Here is a 22,223-nt window from a genome sequence, read left to right as displayed (position 1 = left end):
ATGAACATGAGGAGGAGATCAAATGTTTATTTCCAGAGGGTGTACATTCTCTGGTTCTGACAAAGATGAAGAAAATTTTGGGTGTCTGGGTGGCTCAATCAGTTAAGCATCTGACTTCAGCTCAGGTCATGACCTTGTGGTTTGTGGGTTCGAGCCCCACATCGGGACTCTGTGCTGACAGTATGGAGCCTGGAGCCTGCTTCGGATTCTGTGTCTGCCTCTCTCCCTGCCCCTCTCCCACTCAACCTCTGTCTCTCTCTGTCTCTCAAAAATGAATAAACGTTAAAAAAAAAAAAGTTAAAAATAGAACTACCATACAATCCAATAATTGCAATACTGGGTATTTACCCAAAATATATAAAAACACTAATTCAAAGGGTTACATGCTATGTTTATAGCAGCATTATTTGCAATAGCCAAATTATGGAAGCAGCCAAATGTCCATCAATAGATGAATGGATAAAGAATATGTGGTATATATACATATTATTCCTATTCCGTCATAAAAAAGAATGAAATGTTACCATTTGCAATGACATGGATGGAGCTAGAGTGTATAATGCTAAGTGAAATAAGTCAGAGGAAGACAAATAGCATATGATTTTACTCATGTGGAATTTAAGAAACAAACAAAACAAAACACAAAAACACGAGCAAAGGAAAAAGGGAGAGAGAGAAAAAAACCCCACAAAACAGACTCTCAGTATAGAGATCAAACTGATGGTTACCAGAAGGGAGATTGTTGTGAGGGTGAATTAAATAGGTGATGGAGATTAAGGGGCACACTTGTGATAAGTGCTGGGTGATGTATGGAATTGTTGAATCATTATATTATATACTTGAAACTAATAAAACACTATATTGTAAAAATATAAAATAAAATATAAAATACTTATTGCTATATGCAGATAGAGACATTTAAGAAGTACTTCTCAACAAGTTGAGAAATAATTTACTTACAATTATCTGACATTTTTGAAGAGAAATAGTCCAAAAGACCTAAAATACTTGCTTCCTTCAATTTAGGTGGTTCTTCTGATTTATCCATGAGTAAAATGTCTTTTTGTGATCTTGTACAGACACAGAAACCAATAAAAGCAGTTTTTCGCAAATTAGAAGTGGCTGCATACAAGCAAATTTCTGCAAGAATTGTTGTGTAGATGTAGACAACATTCCAGGCCCAGGAAACATCATCTACCTTGCAGCTTTCTTCCTAAAATGAGAAAATAGTTATTAGATAATCAAGATATGCTCTGTCATAATTAAAACTACATACTGTACTCATGGTAAGAAATATCTTCAAATTTTATAGAGCTGTTAAAGACCATCACCAACTAATATTTCTAAAATGTACTCAATTAAAAAACAGGTTTTCTGTGGGTAGATTGCATAAAATCTACTTCAAGGAATAAAAACTACAAATATCTAAAAAGTTTATAAAGAACAACTTTTCAATTTCCTTGGTAATCAATAGAATGTAAATTAATCCCCTGAGATAGCATTTTCCATATCATATTATAAAAGAATATTTTTTTATATAAAGCTCAGTTCTTATGTGTGGCACTTTATACATTTTTCATAGGAAAGCAAGACAGTTATATCTTCTGGAGAGGAATTTGAACATCTTTTCTGAGTTTATTAAAAGAAAGTTCATAGTCCATCACTCAGTAATTTATGAATCTATTCTGAAGAAATAGTCATAAACACAGATAAAGATTTTATTCATGAGATTTACCAGTTCAATATTGTTTGCAATTAACTGTGAATAATTAGAAACAAACTCACTGTTCAACAATGAAGAAATTGTTATCTCATGCAGACTAAAATGTAAGTTTTAACAATATGTAATTACAATAAAAAGTGTTTTTTGTAATATACTTTAAATTTTCTAAAAAAGGAAACTAAACCATGTATGACTGTATGTTCTCAAGTTTGTTAATACAATTTAAAGTTCCTCTCATGTAAGGAAGCCTGGGTGGCTCAGTCAGTTGAGTGTCTGACTCTTGATTTCGGCGCAGGTCATGATCTCACAGTCATGAGATCAAACCCAGTATTGGGCTCTGTACTGAGCGTGGAGTCTATTTGAGATTCTTTTTCTCTCCCCACTCTCTCGCCTCTCCCCCGTGTTCTCTCTCTCTCTCAAAATAAATACACAAAAATTAAAAAAAAATAAAGTCCCTCCCGTGTGTGTGTGTGTGTGTGTGTGTGTGTGTGTGTGTGTGTGTAATCTATTTCCATACCTCTACATCTTTAACTATACCCATCTGTCTACCTATCCATACTGGGATATATGGTAAATGTGCATTTACTTTTATATTTAATTAAAAATTTTGTTAAAAAGTTATGCTCATTATAACCCCTAATATTATATTCAATTTAAATAGTGGCAAAAATAAAATTTGTTTTTCTTCAGGTCTTTTAGCACACGTAAATTAACAACATACTGTTACCTGATTTTGAACAGACATAATGCTTAAAAGAAAATCTCTCATTAATTCCATTAAAGCTTTCAAGCAGGCCATGTTTAATTTGGCAGCCTCCCCAAGGACCAGCAAAGCCAGTGTTGAATCCAACCTAGGAATTTTGTGAACAAAACAACAAAGACCTTAATTAAAATAATAATAAACAATTTTTTAATGAAGAGAGTAATTGGCCAGAGATAATGAGTATCCCAGGTTATCAGATACATTTACTTTTAATAAAGGCCAGTATTGGTTGACACTAGTCATGATTAAAGTCTATAGGAAAGAGCCACATTTTTTTTTTCAACGTTTTTTATTTATTTTAGGGACAGAGAGAGACAGAGCATGAACAGGGGAGGTGCAGAGAGAGGGAGACACAGAATCGGAAACAGGCTCCAGGCTCCGAGCCATCAGCCCAGAGCCTGACGCGGGGCTCAAACTCACGGACCGCGAGATCGTGACCTGGCTGAAGTCGGACGCTTAACCGACTGCGCCACCCAGGCGCCCCGAAAGAGCCACATTTTGAAAGATATTCACATTCAGAGGAGTGTTATGTCAAAACTCTGAGAGTAATAAATACTACAAAATATCACATTTCTTCATAGATCCTGCATAACAAGCAATCAAGAGGTCTGATTCTAGAGTATCCCCAAAGTGTCATAATAGATTTTGATTTTTAACTTTTTACACCTGATTCCAAGAGGTGAATTTAAAGAGTGTTTTCCTCTAAAACAAAAAGAGAACAAATTTAAAAATGGTCTTCCTAAACACTCCAACAGTTCAGATTATTTGATTTTACAAAAAGTATAATTTCTCAAAATCTATATTTCAGTTTGATTAGAAGACTATCAAGATTTATCTTTAAAATATTATATAATAACTAAAAAGTCACACAACAATTTATTAGTTATAAATGTACATATACTTGATAGGTTCAGGAAATTATACATTTGGTGCTATTTTTACCCAATTGAAAAAGATATAGTTGGAAAAAGAACTGGTAAGAATGAAAATGTGAAATTGACTCTACCTAGAGCTGCATATTGTCTTGATTTCTAAGCCACTGATAAATTAAAGAGTTAGTATATTTTACAATTACATTTGACTTTCACAACTGTGATATGTCAGGCCAGTATGTCAAGTTCATCATCATTATCAAAAGGAAACACCTCTAATCGTGGGCTAAAAGACAATTCTTTATATTTGAATAGAGCTTTACAGATCTCAGTGTGCTTTCACATAAATTATCTCACTCATTGAACCCTACTTTTTGACACATTCAAGATCTTTTTGAAAGCTTTTAAGTATTAGAAAATTGACACATAAATAGATCTGGAGATTTACCCAAGTTCCTGTTTTAAGCTAGGTTAATGATAACTACAGTCTTCTTTCACTTATGGGTAATTCCTCTATTGCTGTTCCAAACCATTTATTTAAGCACACAGAAACTAGACATTGTGGTGATCATTTGACAACATACACAAACACTGAAGCATTATGTTGTACACCTGACACTAATACATTATATGTCAATTTTACCTCAATGAAAAATTTAACCTTAGTATGACAATGCTGCCTACCTAATATTGTCTGTTCCTTCTTTTCAGAACTAAACCTCAGTTTTGTTTAAGATGGCAAAATGCTCAGTTAACACTGCTCCTCAAAATGGAAATATCCTATAATCGTGATTGTGAATGCACAGGTGTATGTATTTGATCAAAGGCCATAGATCTGTATACATAAAATGTGTGAGTGTTACTGTATGTAAATTATATTTTAATAAATTTTGACTTAAAATATGAATCCCCACATTCTCTTGAAGCTTGGAATAGCCATAAATGTAGATTTAAGGCTAAATGAGATACAAATGGAAGTGTATTATGAAAGGCTTCCAGGTAAGCTATTATTTTTCTGATGAAGAAAAAGATTAGGGGCACCTGGGTGGCTCAGTCAGTTTGGGCATCTGACTTCAGCTCAGGTCATGATCTCACAGCTTATGGGTTCGAGCCCCGCATTGGGCTCTGTGCTGACAGCTCTGAGCCTGGAGCCTGCTTTGGATTCTGTGTCCCCCGCTCTTCTGTCCCTCCCCTGCTCACACTCTGTCTCTCTCTCCTTCAAAAATAAATAAACATTAAAAAATTTTTAAAAGAAGAAGAAGAAGATTAAATTTAGATAACAGGTGATTTTTTTTTCTCCTTTGCTGATCCTTTCCCTCCTGCTTGGAATACATACATGACACCAGAAGGTTGAGCAGCTGTCTTGCAACAATGAGGATGAAAGTCCATTACAAACAATGGAAGAAAAGGAAGCTAGAAGGAGCTTGATTTTCTTAAGTATCTGCATATTAATGGTGTACTGCTTGTTATGTGCAGTAATTAAAGCTCTATTTAGTAATGCAATTGTAGTTAGGTTACTGTTAACATGCAGAAGAACTGAATCCTAACTGATAGACTCAACACGATGTTTACAAGCATGAACTTGGAGTCAGAAAAATTATAGATGGAATCTTTACCACTAATTAGGTATATGACATAGGGCAATTTGCATACTCTCCTTTAGTCTTAGGGAGGGATCTCCTCATCTATAATATAGATAGCAAAGCCTACATTTCGGAGACTATTATGAAATTTAAATAAAATACTCCATGTAAAATGGCTAGGTTCGAAATGCTAACCTAAATCGAATTACAAAAAGACTATTCCTTCAAAGTCAAAGGATATGAGTTTGATACCTTTTCTCTGTGAAGTCCTAGAGTGACTAAGGCCCAGATGCCCTCTGAGGTGAACGACCAGTGAGTCATCCTCACCCCACTTCACAAAAAGGTCAAGCAAAGCATAATCACAGAGTTGACAAAATGTCTTTGTCCCTGAACATACCTCACAGTCCCAATATTTTGGTTTGTCTGCTCTCTTTGAAGTCTGGAAAATCATAACTAACCTAGGGCACTCACTAAAATATGGATGAAAAAAGATCCATCAGTGTCAGCCACCTATGGTAGAAAAATGCTTCAACACAAGCACACTATTTTCAATAAATGCTGATTGCAAAATTTTCTGTAAGTGAAAATGCCTCTGCCAAAAATGGGATAGAAACACCAATACTTACTTGCAAATAGGGAGTTTGTTAAAAATCAAAACTGAAAATCAATGTACATTGTATTCAAGGTTGATTAGGTCAGAAATTTTGCCCTAGCTTCTTTATGAACTCACCAGGTCTCAATTATTAGTAGAATAACTTGGTTTTACAATGCTGTGAAATTAAGCATGTATAAAGTAATTTATAAATATTATAGATTTCCTAATTTTATAAATAAAGAAACTGATGCAGAGGTTTACTGGCTTGTCTAAAATAAGTTACTTGATTCATTTTACTTTTTAATTTTTTTTCACTTTTTTTTACTGTTTTACTAACTTTTGAGACAGAGAGAGACAGTATGAGTGGGAGATGGGCAAAGAGAGAGGGAGACACGGAATCCAAAGCGGGCTCCAGGCTCTGAGCTGTCAGCACAGAGCCCAACATGGGCCTCGAACTCGTGAACTGCAAGATCATGGCCGAGGTCGGATGCTTAACCGACTGAGCCACTCAGGCGCCCCAATTTTTTTTCACTTTTAAAATTAATGTGAATCACTGTATACAGGGAAATAGTACCAGATCTGGCCTGAACTTCAGCTAGCCTTACTCCAGCCCAGCATCCCTTCTACACTAATATAGATCAGCTAAAATATAATAAACAAATATAGATAGGTAAATAGACAGATAGATGATAAATAAATCAGCTAAAATACAGTAACAGGAGGCTTCGTAAAAAGCCACCTAGCTATTTACATACAACCTTATAAAAAGGTTAGGAACATCAGCATTCAAGACAGTTTTCCTAGATTCTCCTTACTCCTTTATATCGATTTCTTCAGTGATCAAACTGCACTTTTAAAAGATGGAATTAAAATGTCTCCAAGTCATGGGGTGCCTTGGAGGCTCAGTCAGTTAAGTGTCTGACTCTTGGTTTCAGCTCAGGTCATGATCTCATGGTTGGTGAGACTGAGACCCGCATCAGGCTCTGTACTGACAGGGAGGAGCCTGCTGGAATTCTCCTTCTCTGTCTGCCCATCCTCCGCTCTCATGCTCTCTTTCTCTCTCTCTCAAAATAAACAAATAAACATTTCTAAAAATAAAATGTCTCCAAGTCATGACCCTTACACAGGGCTCTTTCAACCTTTCAATAGATACCTAGGAAAACACTGACAATGTCAAAAATCCACATGACCCTAAAAATGAAAGACTAAGAGTTAAAGAAAAGTCACCAAGAGCAGCAACTTTATAGGGAATTTCCACAAACCATAAAATTGATGGAGCTGGATTAGGAATAGCAATAAGGAGTGCACACATGCTGCTTCATGAAACATAGCAGCCTTGGTTCCTCAAAGAAAGTTAAAAGGAATAAAAGGGGAAAAAAGACATCTCTACCATCCACAGTGTTTGTCATAGTTCAGAAAAAGTAAAGCCAGTCCCTTACTTTGGGACTACTGTTTTTTGGGTTTTTGTTTTTTTTTTTTTTTTTTTTAAGGAGCCAGAGTATTATTTCTGTGCTTCATCAGCATTTCTCTATACTTACTCAGAGATGCCAAGAAGGGTAGAAAACCATGCTCGTGACAATATGTGTGTAGGAAAGAGGAGGGAATGTGTGTGGGGGTGGGGAACAGGAGAGAGGAGGAACACTATGCCAGGAACACTGGAGGGTGTTTTCTCCCCAAAGGTAAAACATCAAAGAGGAAGAGGAACACAGGAAGGTCCCTGATGATAGTGCACATTGAGCGTTGTGGCATCTAACATCTCTGCTATGGATCCTGTGAAGACAAACCTCTTCATTTAAAATAACAAATTTTGTAGATTTCTCCTAGATAATAAGGTAGGTAAAAATAGAAAAGAGAAGGGGATCCTATGTGAGACTGATGAAAAATATATTAAAGCAAGGGCTTAAGAGAAGACCAGTCCAAATACTCAGAGAGGATCACATCCCTGAAAATGATTTCTTAGAGGGACCAGAAGTTATTTTTATGACTCTTAAGTATCTTTAATAAAGCCAAGGAAGAAGAAAAGACCATGAAAAGCCTTGATACTGAGATGAAAGGTAATAGAGTAAGAAAGCAAGAGATTGCAAAGAAATTAAAATACAAATGTAAAATTCAAATCCATGATGAGGAAGTTAACTGTAAAAGTTGGTTGGAAGGAGAAAAGTTGGAAAATTCTTACATAATTTAGAGGAAGTCAACTGCATTTAAAGCTGGCAAATTGAGACCCAGTAGTATCTAATTCCCACTGAAACAACCAAAGAAACAAAATCTACGCGGGGAAATCTGTAGTACTACAGAAAGGAAAAAAAATAAAGGAACTTTAAAGATTTTAAAGTTATGAAGAAAATGGAATCCAGATGAAGGAAAACATTTCCAATGCCAAGAAGCCAAAAATTAAATCTAAAATTTAGTGAGGCATATATGGGTTTTCCACTCTAACATAATGTATAATCTAAGCACAGACAGGCAGGAGCTGTGCGTTGAGCATGTGAACAATGAATAATCAATGGAAGGCCTTCAAGACATATAGACCTGTCACCACAGTATTTGTGCAAAGCTTCACATAGCAGGACTTTTCTCTAAGTGAAATGAAGGATTCGCCTTTACACCTTCATAAGATGGCCAGGGAAATAAGAGAGGATGCCTTTTATATCCTGGCTACCCAATCACAAAGATGTTCCTAAAAGTTCTGGATTGAAAATAAAAAAGATAAAAGAAGCAGACTGGCTTTGAACATCTAATCACAGCTATAAGTTAGGAAATGGCACAGCAACATTTAGTGATTTAAAGTGAGAATTAGGAAAAAACAAAACAAAACAAAACTGTGAGCACAGAAGTCTATTTCCAGACAAAATGTATGTTCCACTTTTTAGGGGGAAATGAATGGTAACAAATGTTATAATCAGCCTAGAGTTGTATACAATCAAGGGCTCACCTAATGCAAGAGATATAACCTATGTTCCTACCTAGAATACACTCAAACCAACCAAATATTGATTTATTTAAATATTTATTTATTTATTTATTTATTTAAATATTATTTAACAGCTTAAGAAGGAGAAATTGTAGTGGTAAGTGGCTGATAGTGGGTGGGAAAAATAAAGTGTAATAAGTCAAAATAATATCATAAATATCACCTTAAAATTAAATACAGATATAAAACTCATTCTATAAGGAGGGACTAGAACATTTTAAAGAGTGACTTAGCCTTAATGTTATCAGAAACTCCAGATTATATTAACAGCCTAGGAAGGTAGGGTTAAAGTAAATAAATTCGTCTCAATCTTCACTGCACATGGAGAAGAGGGCAATCAGGATTTCATTCTTGGTTTTGACCATTTACAAAAACTAATTTGAAGAATGCATGTCTCTTGCCATTGTCTGATTTTTGATACTTCTTAGAAAAGATGGACATGTAAATCTAGTCTTTAGCATGTCTGCTAAAAGAGTTCTTTCTCCTGCTTACAGAGCTTCATTCTCAGAGCTCCAGGATGACAGTGGGAAAGAATGAAGGGCTGGTGTGTTAGACAAGCCAGGAATGCAGCTTCACCAGAGAAGGCAAAGGCAGGTGGGTCACTGTCAACCCCCTCTAGTCCTATCAGGCACTTCTTCATCTGTTTGGTTCATTGGTGGTAATTAATCCCAGCAGCAGGATCTTTCAGTCTTTGTTTTTGCTCTTCTTGTTTTTTTCTAATCATGGCAAGTTATAAGACCCTGATGCGACCCTGTGACCTATAAAGATGGTTGTTGTTAAATAATTTTAAGCCGGAGAGTGGTCTAATCACATTTAGGTTGTAGCGCTGGCAGCAGAGTATGACAAATTATTGATGGGAAAACTTAAGGCAAAGAGACCAGTTAAAAAGCTACAAGAGTCATGAGACAATATGGGCCTAAACCAAGGTTGTGACAGAGCAGGTAGAGAGCAGAACAGTTCTGAAATGTAGCAGTTAGGGTGTCTAATTTGGTTAAGTTGAGGAGAGGACATGTGTCACGTATTAAGATCAAAATTCAGCGGGCAGGAGCCTCTCTAGGAAAAAAATAATTCCGATCTAAACTAGTAGGGCATGAAGTATTAGGGGAGAATCAAAGTATAAAAAAGTGTTCTCATTACTTATTTAAATCTCTTAAAACCTCTCTGAGATGGCTACTGTCTCTATTTATCTGTTAACCAGACTCTGTTCGTAGGGGTTAAAGGACTCATTCAAAATTAGACAGGTAGCAAGAGACAGGATTAAAACTCAGGTCTTCTGATTTGACGTTGAATGTTTTCTTACTGCACCATAACTTAGCAAAGCATAATTACACATATACCCTTGATGTATACTAAATGGTTAAACTTAGCCCAGAGGATCAAAGGATAAATTTAAAAATCCAGGAAATGAATTTGAAGAGTGAGGACCTACACTGCCGTCTCAGCTCATAAAGAAGGCAGAGAACTACCAACAAAAACTTCTTTGAATGGTTTGGGTCAGACTGTCCCATGAACATTATAATTGCTGGGATTCAGGAGATAGGCAATGGGGATATCAGTGATCTCGACAGAAATAAAGGCCTTACAGCCTATACAAAGCAGTTGATTTTGTCTGATTCATTTCAATGCAAACACAAATACCATACCTCTGGAAAACACTTGCCCTGTCTATATAATTTTAAATTGTCAAGCTTTTTTGGAATACATTCATGGAGTGCATTAAATCAGCTATTTTGCTTTGGGAGATATAATTTTATATGTTATACTGCTCCACTGAAATGCCATACTGCATTTCTCAGCAGTCTTCATTGGCTAATAATTCAATTATAAACACAATTCATTATTTTCATGTTAGATTAGAAAGCCTTTTGCACTGGCTCGAGCTATCTTCCCAGAGCAAATGGGGCAGTTTATAAAAGGCCAAACCGCAGGGTGGAGCATTGAGAGTATAAAGCATCATATAAAATTTAACCACATTAAATGGAAATCTGCCTTACAACAAACTGCTTATCTGCAGCTCAGGGCAGCTCAACTTCCCAGATAAAGGCTGCTGCATGACAGCTAGGAGGGGCTCATGTAGTCTCTTTTTCTCTGCTTCTTCACCCTGTTTTATAATTTATTGTCTTTAGTGCATTTCTTCACCTCGTTTTTCTTTTTCTTTTTTTTCCCTGTCCCTTAGTGAGCAGAGAGGTTGCTCTAATTCTGTGATGCCTTCCCTGAGTCTTTTCATGGATTCCAGGCCTGCTCTTTTTTAGGCTCAGCCGAAACCACCTGCTTCAATTTCTTTCCTTTTCTATTGTATGATCTTTATAAAGGGGGCTATAAGAAGCAAGGCAGGGATCTACAATGATGAATTATTTACTGATGGATAGCATCAGAAATGGGCAGATGAGAACCACTCACTTGTATGGGCACAAGAAATTTTTGCCACTATTAATCAAATTTCTTCTGATCATTCAGTTGAATGGTCTCCTTTCTGCATTTTAAATCCCTGAACATTGATTCACCATTATGGTGACTTTACTGATATGTGCGGCAAACAAAATTTTTCAGGTTACTCCTCTTAATAGTCACTTGGCATTGAATTTCAAGTGCGAAACCAAATTTATCTTCCACCAAGTGTCAAAATTCCAAGGCTACCTGGTCCAGCAAATCATGACAATGTCTTAATTTACTATCAAGGCCTGATGCCTCAATATTTCTATTTCATTCTAAATACATTGTTCATTTTCTTAATTTTTTACATGTACCCAATCTTAGGAGTATGTAAGACAAATAAATACTCAACTTTCCCTAGAAACGGAAGGCATTTCTGCTTTGATTTTGATAATTACATCACAGTTTGTTTTGTCTTATCTGGAATAATGACTTCTTGATAGCTTTGTACGCTATTACATAAATAAATATGTTATAAGAAGAAAAATTAATTCTTTAATATTTGCCATAATGAGTGTTATCATCACAACAGAAATTTGACTAACATAAGTTAATCAAACTGCTAACTAACTTAAAAATTAATCTTTTAGGGGCTGAGAGCCTAGAGCCTGCTTCAGATTCTCTCTCTCCCTCTCTCTCTCTGCCCCTCCCCCACATGTGCTCTGTGTCTCTCAAAAATAAATAAATATTAAAAAATAAAAAATTAATATTTTAATGTAAATGGATTATTGTTTACCAGAGTCATCACTTTAAAAAAAAACGTTGAAACCTCTTTTAAAAAACCAGTAAATATAAGAAATAGAATCAAAATTATTTGCCAGTGTTTTTTAAAGCAGTTATCTTTTCCTTTTGATTTTAAGCAGTTACTATGTTTATCATTTTTTTCAATTTACCCCTCTGGTCATTCCTTATTGTCTAAACACTGCCATCCCCGCCTTCACTTGATCTTCACCATGTCTTCCCAGAAAAGGAGAAGTCAGGACAAGCATCTTCACTGACAAGATGCTTCAGAACAGTTATCTCCCTCGTGCAGTCAGAACGAAGCGTGCTATACTGGGGCCCTAAAAATGTCATTCCAGTGACGAGTAAGTTTAATAAACATGGCCTTGCTTTCTCCATCTGTAAAGTAAGAATCGTTCTGTATGATCTCCAATGCCCCCAAATCTGTAAAATACTAAGTATAAAAAAATAACTACCAAGGTTTGTGGGTGACTCGGTCAGTTGAGTGACTCGCCATTTTGGCTTGGGACGTGATCTTGTAGTTTGTAGGTTCGGCCGGGTGGGACTCTGCACTGGCAGTGTGGAGTATGCTTAGGATTCTCCCTCTCTCCCACTCTCTGCCCCTCCCCAACAAAATAAATTAATAAACTTAGGAAAAAACTATCTTAAAGACTGTTAAATAACAAAATGCAAGCAAGTAAATTTGAAGGTCTAATTGGCTTATTAAATGATTCATGAATCATGAAGCACCCCATCTAGCAAGTAGAGGGGAGCTTCAAGGAGTTAGAAGGGTTTTATAGAAGGAGGGTCATTATTAGCAAAAGAAAAAGATGGCATTCTAGGGAGAAAAGCAAGGTGTCTTATTATGCTGATTATCTCATGTTTTTAGGGGAATGGAGAGGGCCTAAGCAGCAGACTCATTGGTGCAGATTGAAAAATTCCTAGCTGACCTTTTTAAGACTACATTTCCAGGAGTAGTTAAAACTTCACTTAGATTATGTATTATGCACCAGTTTGGGAACTCAGTCTAAGTGCACCATTTGGGGCCCGTGGTGTGTTTGTTTGTTTAACAAGACAAATCATAAACAAATTAAATCAATGTTGATGCAGTACAGTAAAACTGAAAATTGGCTAAAGAAACAATTCCCTGACTTTAGAATTAGCTACTCTTAACTAGCCACTTTTATTATCTCAATATTTATTTAAACTTGCTTATTTGGTAATTATTAGAATACCATATATATAGAATACCATACTTATTTGGTAATTATTAGAGTCTTCCAAGAGCTAACTTAGTTCTAGCCCCTTTTGAAAACTAAAGTGTGTGTTTGAATCCCTAACAATTTATTTCCTATAGTAAGAGTGGTCTGAAAAAAATCACCATGGCTTTCAGCATAACCTACTTTATACCAGTGAAAATCTCTAATTTTTGTTGTTTTTATCAGCTCTATATTAATATATACTTATTGAATACCTATATTCTATTTACATTGTAATTCTCCTATTTAAAGATATTATCCTTAGGTTTAAAACATGAAGGAATCACAATCTTTGTTAACTGCAGTACTAAACAGATTTCTCCCATTACAGGACAAAACAGAACAAGTTCTTGATGAAATGTCTTCTGCACTAGGCTATTTCTAGGAAATTAAACAAAATCTAAGCCATCCTCCAGAAATCTTTACTTGATCTAGGATCCTAGAAACTTCCAAATGAAACTAGGAAAACACCTTTCCTTCACAAGGAATCCTCCAGATTCTTATAATTTACATATACAAAGACCTTTGGTATAGAGCTGGCAGCCAGAGACATAAAAACAGGAACTAATTTTAAGAAAAATATATGACGCTTGAATACGCAACTTGTTATGGCATGACATTTTTTATTATTATTATTACTATTACTATTATTCCAATAGCAATGGAAGAGGAATTCAAAACTCTGTCCTCAAATATTGAAAAGGGAAATCTCTGATCACTTGTCTCAGAAATACTCCTTTAAAATTCTTCTTGGGGCTTGAGGGAAGATGGCGGCGTAGGAGGACGCTGGGCTCACCGCGCGTCCTGCTGATCACTTAGATTCCACCTACACCTGCCTAAAGAACCCAGAAAACCGCCAGAGGATTAGCAGAACAGAGTCTCCAGAGCCAAGCGCAGACGAGAGGCCCACGGAAGAGGGTAGGAAGGGCGGCGAGGCGGTGCACGCTCTACAGACTGGCGGGAGGGAGCCTGAGAGGAGGGGCGGCTCGCTGGCCAAGCGGAGCCCCCGAGTCTGGCTGGCAAAAGCGGAGGGGCCGGACGGACTGTGTTCCGACAGCAAGCGCGACTTAGCATCTGGGAGGTCACAAGTTAACAGCTCTGCTCAGAAAGCAGGAAGGCTGGAGGACAAAGGGAGGGAGAGCTGCTGAGCCCCCGGACGGCAGAGCTCAGCTTGGCGGGGAACAAAGGCGCTCACCAGCGCCATCTCCCCCGCCCATCCCCCAGCCAAAATCCCAAAGAGAACCAGTTCCCGCCAGGGAACTTGCTCGCTCCGCGCAAACACCCAACTCTGTGCTTCTGCGGAGCCAAACCTCCGGCAGCGGATCTGACTCCCTCCCGCTGCCACAGGGCCCCTCCTGAAGTGGATCACCTAAGGAGAAGCGAGCTAAGCCTGCCCCTCCTGCCCCCGTGCACCTTGCCTACCCACCCCAGCTAATACGCCAGATCCCCAGCACCACAAGCCTGGCAGTGTGCAAGTAGCCCAGAAGGGCCACGCCACCCCACAGTGAATCCCGCCCCTAGGAGAGGGGAAGAGAAGGCACACACCAGTCTGACTGTGGCCCCAGCGGTAGGCTGGGGGCAGACATCAGGTCGGACTGTGGCCCCGCCCACCAACTCCAGTTATACACCACAGCACGGGGGAAGTGCCCTGCGGGTCCTCACCACTCCAGGGACTATCCAAAATGACCAAACGGAAGAATTCCCCTCAGAAGAATCTCCAGGAAATAACAACAGCTAATGAACTGATCAAAAAGGATTTAAATAATATAACAGAAAGTGAATTTAGAATAATAGTCATAAAATTAATCGCTGGGCTTGAAAACAGTATACAGGACAGCAGAGAATCTCTTGCCACAGAGATCAAGGGACTAAGGCACAGTCACGAGGAGCTGAAAAACGCTTTAAACGAAATGCAAAACAAAATGGAAACCACGACGGCTCGGATTGAAGAGGCAGAGGAGAGAATAGGTGAACTAGAAGATAAAGTTATGGAGAAAGAGGAAGCTGAAAGAAAGAGAGATAAAAAAATCCAGGAGTATGAGGGGAAAATTAGAGAACTAAGTGATACACTAAAAAGAAATAATATACGCATAATTGGTATCCCAGAGGAGGAAGAGAGAGGGAAAGGTGCTGAAGGGGTACTTGAAGAAATTATAGCTGAGAACTTCCCTGAACTGGGGAAGGAAAAAGGCATTGAAATCCAAGAGGCACAGAGAACTCCCTTCAGACGTAACTTGAATCGATCTTCTGCACGACATATCATAGTGAAACTGGCAAAATACAAGGATAAAGAGAAAATTCTGAAAGCAGCAAGGGGTAAACGTGCCCTCACATATAAAGGGAGACCTATAAGACTCGTGACTGATCTCTCCTTTGAAACTTGGCAGGCCAGAAAGGCTTGGCACGATATCTTCAGTGTGCTAAACAGAAAAAATATGCAGCCGAGAATCCTTTATCCAGCAAGTCTGTCATTTAGAATAGAAGGAGAGATAAAGGTCTTCCCAAACAAACAAAAACTGAAGGAGTTTGTCACCACTAAACCAGCCCTACAAGAGATCCTAAGGGGGATCCTGAGAGACAAAGTACCAGAGACATCACTACAAGCATAAAACATACAGACATCACAATGACTCTAAACCCGTATCTTTCTATAATAACACTGAATGTAAATGGAGTAAATGCGCCAACCAAAAGACATAGGGTATCAGAATGGATAAAAAAACAAGACCCATCTATTTGCTGTCTACAAGAGACTCATTTTAGATCTGAGGACACCTTTAGATTGAGAGTGAGGGGATGGAGAACTATTTATCATGCTACTGGAAGCCAAAAGAAAGCTGGAGTAGCCATACTTATATCAGACAAACTAGACTTTAAATTAAAGGCTGTAACAAGAGATGAAGAAGGGCATTATATAATAATTACAGGGTCTATCCATCAGGAAGAGCTAACAATTATAAATGTCTATGCGCCAAATACCGGAGCCCCCAGATATATAAAACAATTACTCCTAAACAAAAGCAACCTTATTGATAAGAATGTGGTCATTGCAGGGGACTTTAACACCACACTTACAGAAATGGATAGATCATCTAGACACACGGTCAATAAAGAAACAAGGGCCCTGAATGATACATTGGATCAGATGGACTTGACAGATATATTTAGAACTCTGCATCCCAAAGCAACAGAATATACTTTCTTCTCGAGTGCACATGGAACATTCTCCAAGATAGATCATATACTGGGTCACAAAACAGCCCTTCATAAGTTTACAAGAATTGAAATTATACCATGCATACTTTCAGACCACAATGCTATGAAGCTTGAAATCAACCACAGGAAAAAGTCTGGAAAACCTCCAAAAGCATGGAGGTTAAAGAACACCCTACTAACGAATGAGTGGGTCAACCAGGCAATTAGAGAAGAAATTAAAAAATATATGGAAACAAACGAAAATGAAAATACAACAATCCAAACGCTTTGGGACGCAGCAAAGGCAGTCCGGAGAGGAAAATACATTGCAATCCAGGCCTATCTCCAGAAACAAGAAAAATCCCAAATACAAAATCTAACAGCACACCTAAAGGAACTAGAAGCAGAACAGCAAAGGCAGCCTAAACCCAGCAGAAGAAGAGAAATAATAAAGATCAGAGCAGAAATAAACAATATAGAATCTAAAAAAACTGTAGAGCAGATCAATGAAACCAAGAGTTGGTTTTTTGAAAAAATAAACAAAATTGACAAACCTCTAGCCAGGCTTCTCAAAAAGAAAAGGGAGATGACCCAAATAGATAAAATCATGAATGAAAATGGAATTATTACAACTAATCCCTCAGAGATACAAACAATTATCAGGGAATACTATGAAAAATTATATGCCAACAAATTGGACAACCTGGAAGAAATGGACAAATTCCTAAACACCCACACTCTTCCAAAACTCAATCAGGAGGAAAGAGAAAGCTTGAACAGACCCATAACCAGCGAAGAAATTGAATCGGTTATCAAAAATCTCCCAACAAATAAGAGTCCAGGACCAGATGGCTTCCCAGGGGAGTTCTACCAGACGTTTAAAGCAGAGATAATACCTATCCTTCTCAAGCTATTCCAAGAAATAGAAAGGGAAGGAAAACTTCCAGACTCATTCTATGAAGCCAGTATTACTTTGATTCCTAAACCGGACAGAGACCCAGTAAAAAAAGAGAACTACAGGCCAATATCTCTGATGAATATGGATGCAAAAATTCTCAATAAGATACTAGCAAATCGAATTCAACAGCATATAAAAAGAATTATTCACCATGATCAAGTGGGATTCATTCCTGGGATGCAGGGCTGGTTCAACATTCGCAAATCGATCAACGTGATACATCACATTAACAAAAAAAAAGAGAAGAACCATATGATCCTGTCAATCGATGCAGAAAAGGCCTTTGACAAAATCCAGCACCCTTTCTTAATAAAAACCCTTGAGAAAGTCGGGATAGAAGGAACATACTTAAAGATCATAAAAGCCATTTATGAAAAGCCCACAGCTAACATCATCCTCAATGGGGAAAAACTGAGAGCTTTTTCCCTGAGATCAGGAACACGACAGGGATGCCCACTCTCACCGCTGTTGTTTAATATAGTGCTGGAAGTTCTAGCATCAGCAATCAGACAACAAAAGGAAATCAAAGGCATCCAAATTGGCAAAGATGAAGTCAAGCTTTCGCTTTTTGCAGATGACATGATATTATACATGGAAAATCCGATAGACTCCACTAAAAGTCTGCTAGAACTGATACATGAATTCAGCAAAGTTGCAGGATACAAAATCAATGTACAGAAATCAGTTGCATTCTTATACACTAACAATGAAGCAACAGAAAGACAAATAAAGAAACTGATCCCATTCACAATTGCACCAAGAAGCATAAAATACCTAGGAATAAATCTAACCAAAGATGTAAAAGATCTGTATGCTGAAAACTATAGAAAGCTTATGCAGGTAATTGAAGAAGATATAAAGAAATGGAAAGACATTCCCTGCTCATGGATTGGAAGAATAAATATTGTCAAAATGTCAATACTACCCAAAGCTATCTACACATTCAATGCAATCCCAATCAAAATTGCACCAGCATTCTTCTCGAAACTAGAACAAGCAATCCTAAAATTCATATGGAACCACAAAAGGCCCCGAATAGCCAAAGTAATTTTGAAGAAGAAGACCAAAGCGGGAGGCATCACAATCCCAGACTTTAGCCTCTACTACAAAGCTGTCATCATCAAGACAGCATGGTATTGGCATAAAAACAGACACATAGACCAATGGAATAGAATAGAAACCCCAGAACTAGACCCACAAAGGTATGGCCAACTAATCTTTGACAAAGCAAGAAAGAACATCCAATGGAAAAAAGACAGTCTCTTTAACAAATGGTGCTGGGAGAACTGGACAGCAACATGCAGAAGGTTGAAACTAGACCACTTTCTCACACCATTCACAAAAATAAACTCAAAATGGATAAAGGACCTGAATGTGAGACAGGAAACCATCAAAACCTTAGAGGAGAAAGCAGGAAAAGACCTCTCTGACCTCAGCCGTAGCAATCTCTTACTCGGCACATCCCCAAAGGCAAGGGAATTAAAAGCAAAAGTGAATTACTGGGACCTTATGAAGATAAAAAGCTTCTGCACAGCAAAGGAAACAACCAACAAAACTAAAAGGCAACCAACGGAATGGGAAAAGATATTTGCAAATGACACATCGGACAAGGGGCTAGTATCCAAAATCTATAAAGAGCTCATCAAACTCCACACCCGAAAAACAAATAACCCAGTGAAGAAATGGGCAGAAAACATGAATAGACACTTGTCTAAAGAAGACATCCGGATGGCCAACAGGCACATGAAAAGATGCTCAACGTCGCTCCTTATCAGGGAAATACAAATTAAAACCACACTCAGATACCACCTCACGCCAGTCAGAGTGGCCAAAATGAAGAAATCAGGAGACTATAGATGCTGGAGAGGATGTGGAGAAACGGGAACCCTCTTGCACTGTTGGTGGGAATGCAAATTGGTGCAGCCGCTCTGGAAAGCAGTGTGGAGGTTCCTCAGAAAATTAAAAATAGACCTACCCTATGACCCAGCAATAGCACTGCTAGGAATTTATCCAAGGGATACAGGAGTACTGATGCATAGGGGCACTTGTACCCCAATGTTTATAGCAGCACTCTCAACAATAGCCAAATTATGGAAAGAGCCTAAATGTCCATCAATTGATGAATGGATAAAGAAATTGTGGTTTATATACACAATGGAATACTATGTGGCAATGAGAAAAAATGAAATATGGCCTTTTGTAGCAACGTGGATGGAACTGGAGAGTGTGATGCTAAGTGAAATAAGCCATACAGAGAAAGACAGATACCATATGTGTTCACTCTTATGTGGATCCTGAGAAACTTAACAGGAACCCATGGGGGAGGGGAAGGAAAAAAAAAAAAAGAGGTTAGAGTGGGAGAGAGCCAAAACATAAGAGACTGTTAAAAACTGAGAACAAACTGAGGGTGATGGGGGGTGGGAGGGAGGGCAGGGTGGGTGATGGGTATTGAGGAGGGCACCTTTTGGGATGAGCACTGGGTGTTGTATGGAAACCAATTTGACAGTAAATTTCATATATTAAAAAAAAATACAAATAAAATATTAGAAAACTAAAAAAAAAAATAAATAAATAAACAGGGGTTTGAACACTTCAAAAAAAAAAAATAAAATAAAATAAAATTCTTCTTTCTTCCATTGAACCCATGTCCTCTTTGGTAGTAATTTACGACTTCTTTTTTCCTTCTCAAATTAATATATGTACAGGAGGAAACTAACACTTATCAGTCAAGATTTATTTTTGTTATACTTTACAAGTAAGGCATAAAGAAACAGAATTTCAGTATATTTCCTCCAAGAATAATAAACTGTGCCTCACTGCTGTTGTTTAACAACTCAAAAAATAAAGCATGTTTTAAATGTGGGGACGCACTCTTTATCAATAACAAATTTCATTTGATAAAGATAAATTATGGAATGCATGCATGCAGATTAGCAGAAAAAATGAAAGATAGGAACAATTTATTGATGAAATGAACTAATACAAAATATATAAATTGCCCTAGCATTTTGGAATAGAGATCATAAATTTTTTTCATAGTCAACTAAGGTGTGATTAACATTTAAGTACAAAGGCTATTTAACATTTAAACACAAAGGTTTCTCCATGAATTACTTTGGATTTATAGAATCCCTCTTACCAGCATTTCTTTTGAAGCTGCATTTTATGAAAGATGAGATGTTCAAGCACCTTATTCAACTGAAGACTATTCTTCTGAACACATGACCAGGCAGCCACACAGTGCCAGAGCAGGTGGTTAACTTCGTGTCCTCCCTGATTAACTTGCAAATGTTCCTAGAATTAAAATATAAAAATATATCTGGAAAAGAGTTATCTGACTTGAATAAACATGAAAATATACAAATGAAAACGCATTACTTTCTTAAACTTCATGTTACACAATACAGAGCAATTTACTAAAGTACAGTTTTATAAGTACATACAGTATGGAGAAGGAAAAATAATTTTCCCTCTACCCTTCCAGGTTCCTGGATGAGACCTCCCCACCGCTGTTAATAAAAAGATTCACATGAGAAAACCAAACGTAAATTTAAGAATGTGTATACATCCTGTACACACGGGAGACACCCAGGAATACTCTTCAAAATGGCCCAAGTCACCACTTCATATAACATCTCTAGCTAAAGACATAAAGGGGGGAGGGGCAGCTATGGAAGGTTAACAGGAAAAGTACAGTAAACAAGGGTAAGGTTGATATGCAGATTTGTCACTGCCTCTCCTCTGATAAGAGTTTCTATATATCTAGAGTCATCCTTGTCTTCCTGGTGCAGAGAGGGAGACACCTTACAAATGGAGATTTCTCTTAAAATGTAAATATCTCTTACAAAAAGAGTAACTTTCACTCAGTTTTCACAGCTTCTCCTGTGCCTGCAATTTCTTAAAAATAACCAGCCTAAAATTATCCTTATGCTAAAGAAGCATATTTGGGGGCAATGAATTTTGTTTCCCTTCAATTGTTAACCTGAACCTAATGTCTTAATTGATTTTCACATGGGTCCCTTGTGTTCAGTGACATCAGTTTTACACTATGACAGAAATCCTATAATCTCTAAGGGACAATAATTAGACAAAACTGTGCTTCTTAGACCCTATATAATTTAGTTCTCCCTGACACCCAAGGAGAAGAGGACAGGAGAAAGTCTGAACAATGTTCAAACAACAAATCAGGTTTTAAAATGTGGATTTCCACTAAGGGCCAAACATGTGCCTAGTTAGACATGGTCAATGTCTGCTTAGTAACTATTTTAAAAGCGTACAAATTCAGGGGGAAAAAACGGACTCTTACCTGTTAGTTTTTTCTTAACGTGCTTCCTAACAGTTTCATAGATTAATTGGTCTACTAGAGTAACTGGTACAAAGAAACCTGATTTTATTGTTAGACGTGATAAAATAGCACTCTCATTGAATTTTCGCCAACAATACTGTTTCAAATACGCATCTTGTGATGTGTACACAATATCACGTGATATTTCATTCTTTAATGTATGCCCCAAAGAAACACTTAAAAAGCCTCCAAAATGCTTTATAACTCTCATTTATTATACAAACAGTAATAAATCTACAATTGAAAGGTAACTTTCATGTTAAGTACTCTTAAGTTGAAAGGCCAGAAGTTCATACACAAATTTTAAATGAAGATATTTTGAGTTTCTGGTAAACTGTTTAGTTAAGTCCCATAGATATGTATTGATCTACTTTTATGTTGAGAACTCGGATGCTGGAGGTAAAAGTCATGAGTAAGATCATGCTTCTACATAAGGCTACTGACTGTGGGGAACAACAATTCAGAAAAGCAAATGAAAACAAGCCAATGTTTAGAATATTAGAATACTCCATGAAAAGCTTTATTTTAAAGTAATATAAGACATAAGACTGAGATGTACTGACTTCAGTAAATGCACAGAGTTTATCCAAGTAACTCAGTTTTCTGCCTTGCAGGAGAGCCTACCCCAAAATGGAAAATCTTATAAATGAAATTCTTTTCTCAAACTGCTCTGTCTCAGCCCGGATGCCTGACAGCCCTCCTATTGCAAACTTATTCTGAATAAATATGTAAGTAGCTATGTGAAACTTGTGAATGGCTTGACTAATTAACGGTCAATACTTTGTGTTTTTTTAAAATCATGTACA

General features: G+C 37.3%; 1 protein-coding gene across 6 annotated transcripts in view; it reads right to left on the bottom strand.

Annotated features, from left to right (window-relative positions):
* TMEM232 (transmembrane protein 232) overlaps positions 1 to 22,223 on the bottom strand; it is a 219,725-nt gene that overhangs the window by 143,642 nt on the left and 53,860 nt on the right. For all 6 annotated transcript variants that reach the window (XM_058725234.1, XM_058725216.1, XM_058725207.1 and 3 more), the window contains 3 exons: positions 20,212 to 20,366; positions 2,451 to 2,574; positions 961 to 1,213 (listed from right to left, as the gene is read on the bottom strand). In XM_058725234.1, coding sequence (XP_058581217.1) covers positions 961 to 1,213; positions 2,451 to 2,574; positions 20,212 to 20,366 — 532 coding nt within the window. The remainder of the gene's footprint in view (positions 1 to 960; positions 1,214 to 2,450; positions 2,575 to 20,211; positions 20,367 to 22,223) is intronic.

This window comes from Neofelis nebulosa, chromosome 1, assembly GCF_028018385.1.
Source record: "Neofelis nebulosa isolate mNeoNeb1 chromosome 1, mNeoNeb1.pri, whole genome shotgun sequence".
NCBI classification, from domain to species: Eukaryota; Metazoa; Chordata; class Mammalia; order Carnivora; family Felidae; genus Neofelis; species Neofelis nebulosa.
Note: the sequence above shows the minus strand (reverse complement) of the source record. Positions and strands in the feature narration are given on the sequence as shown.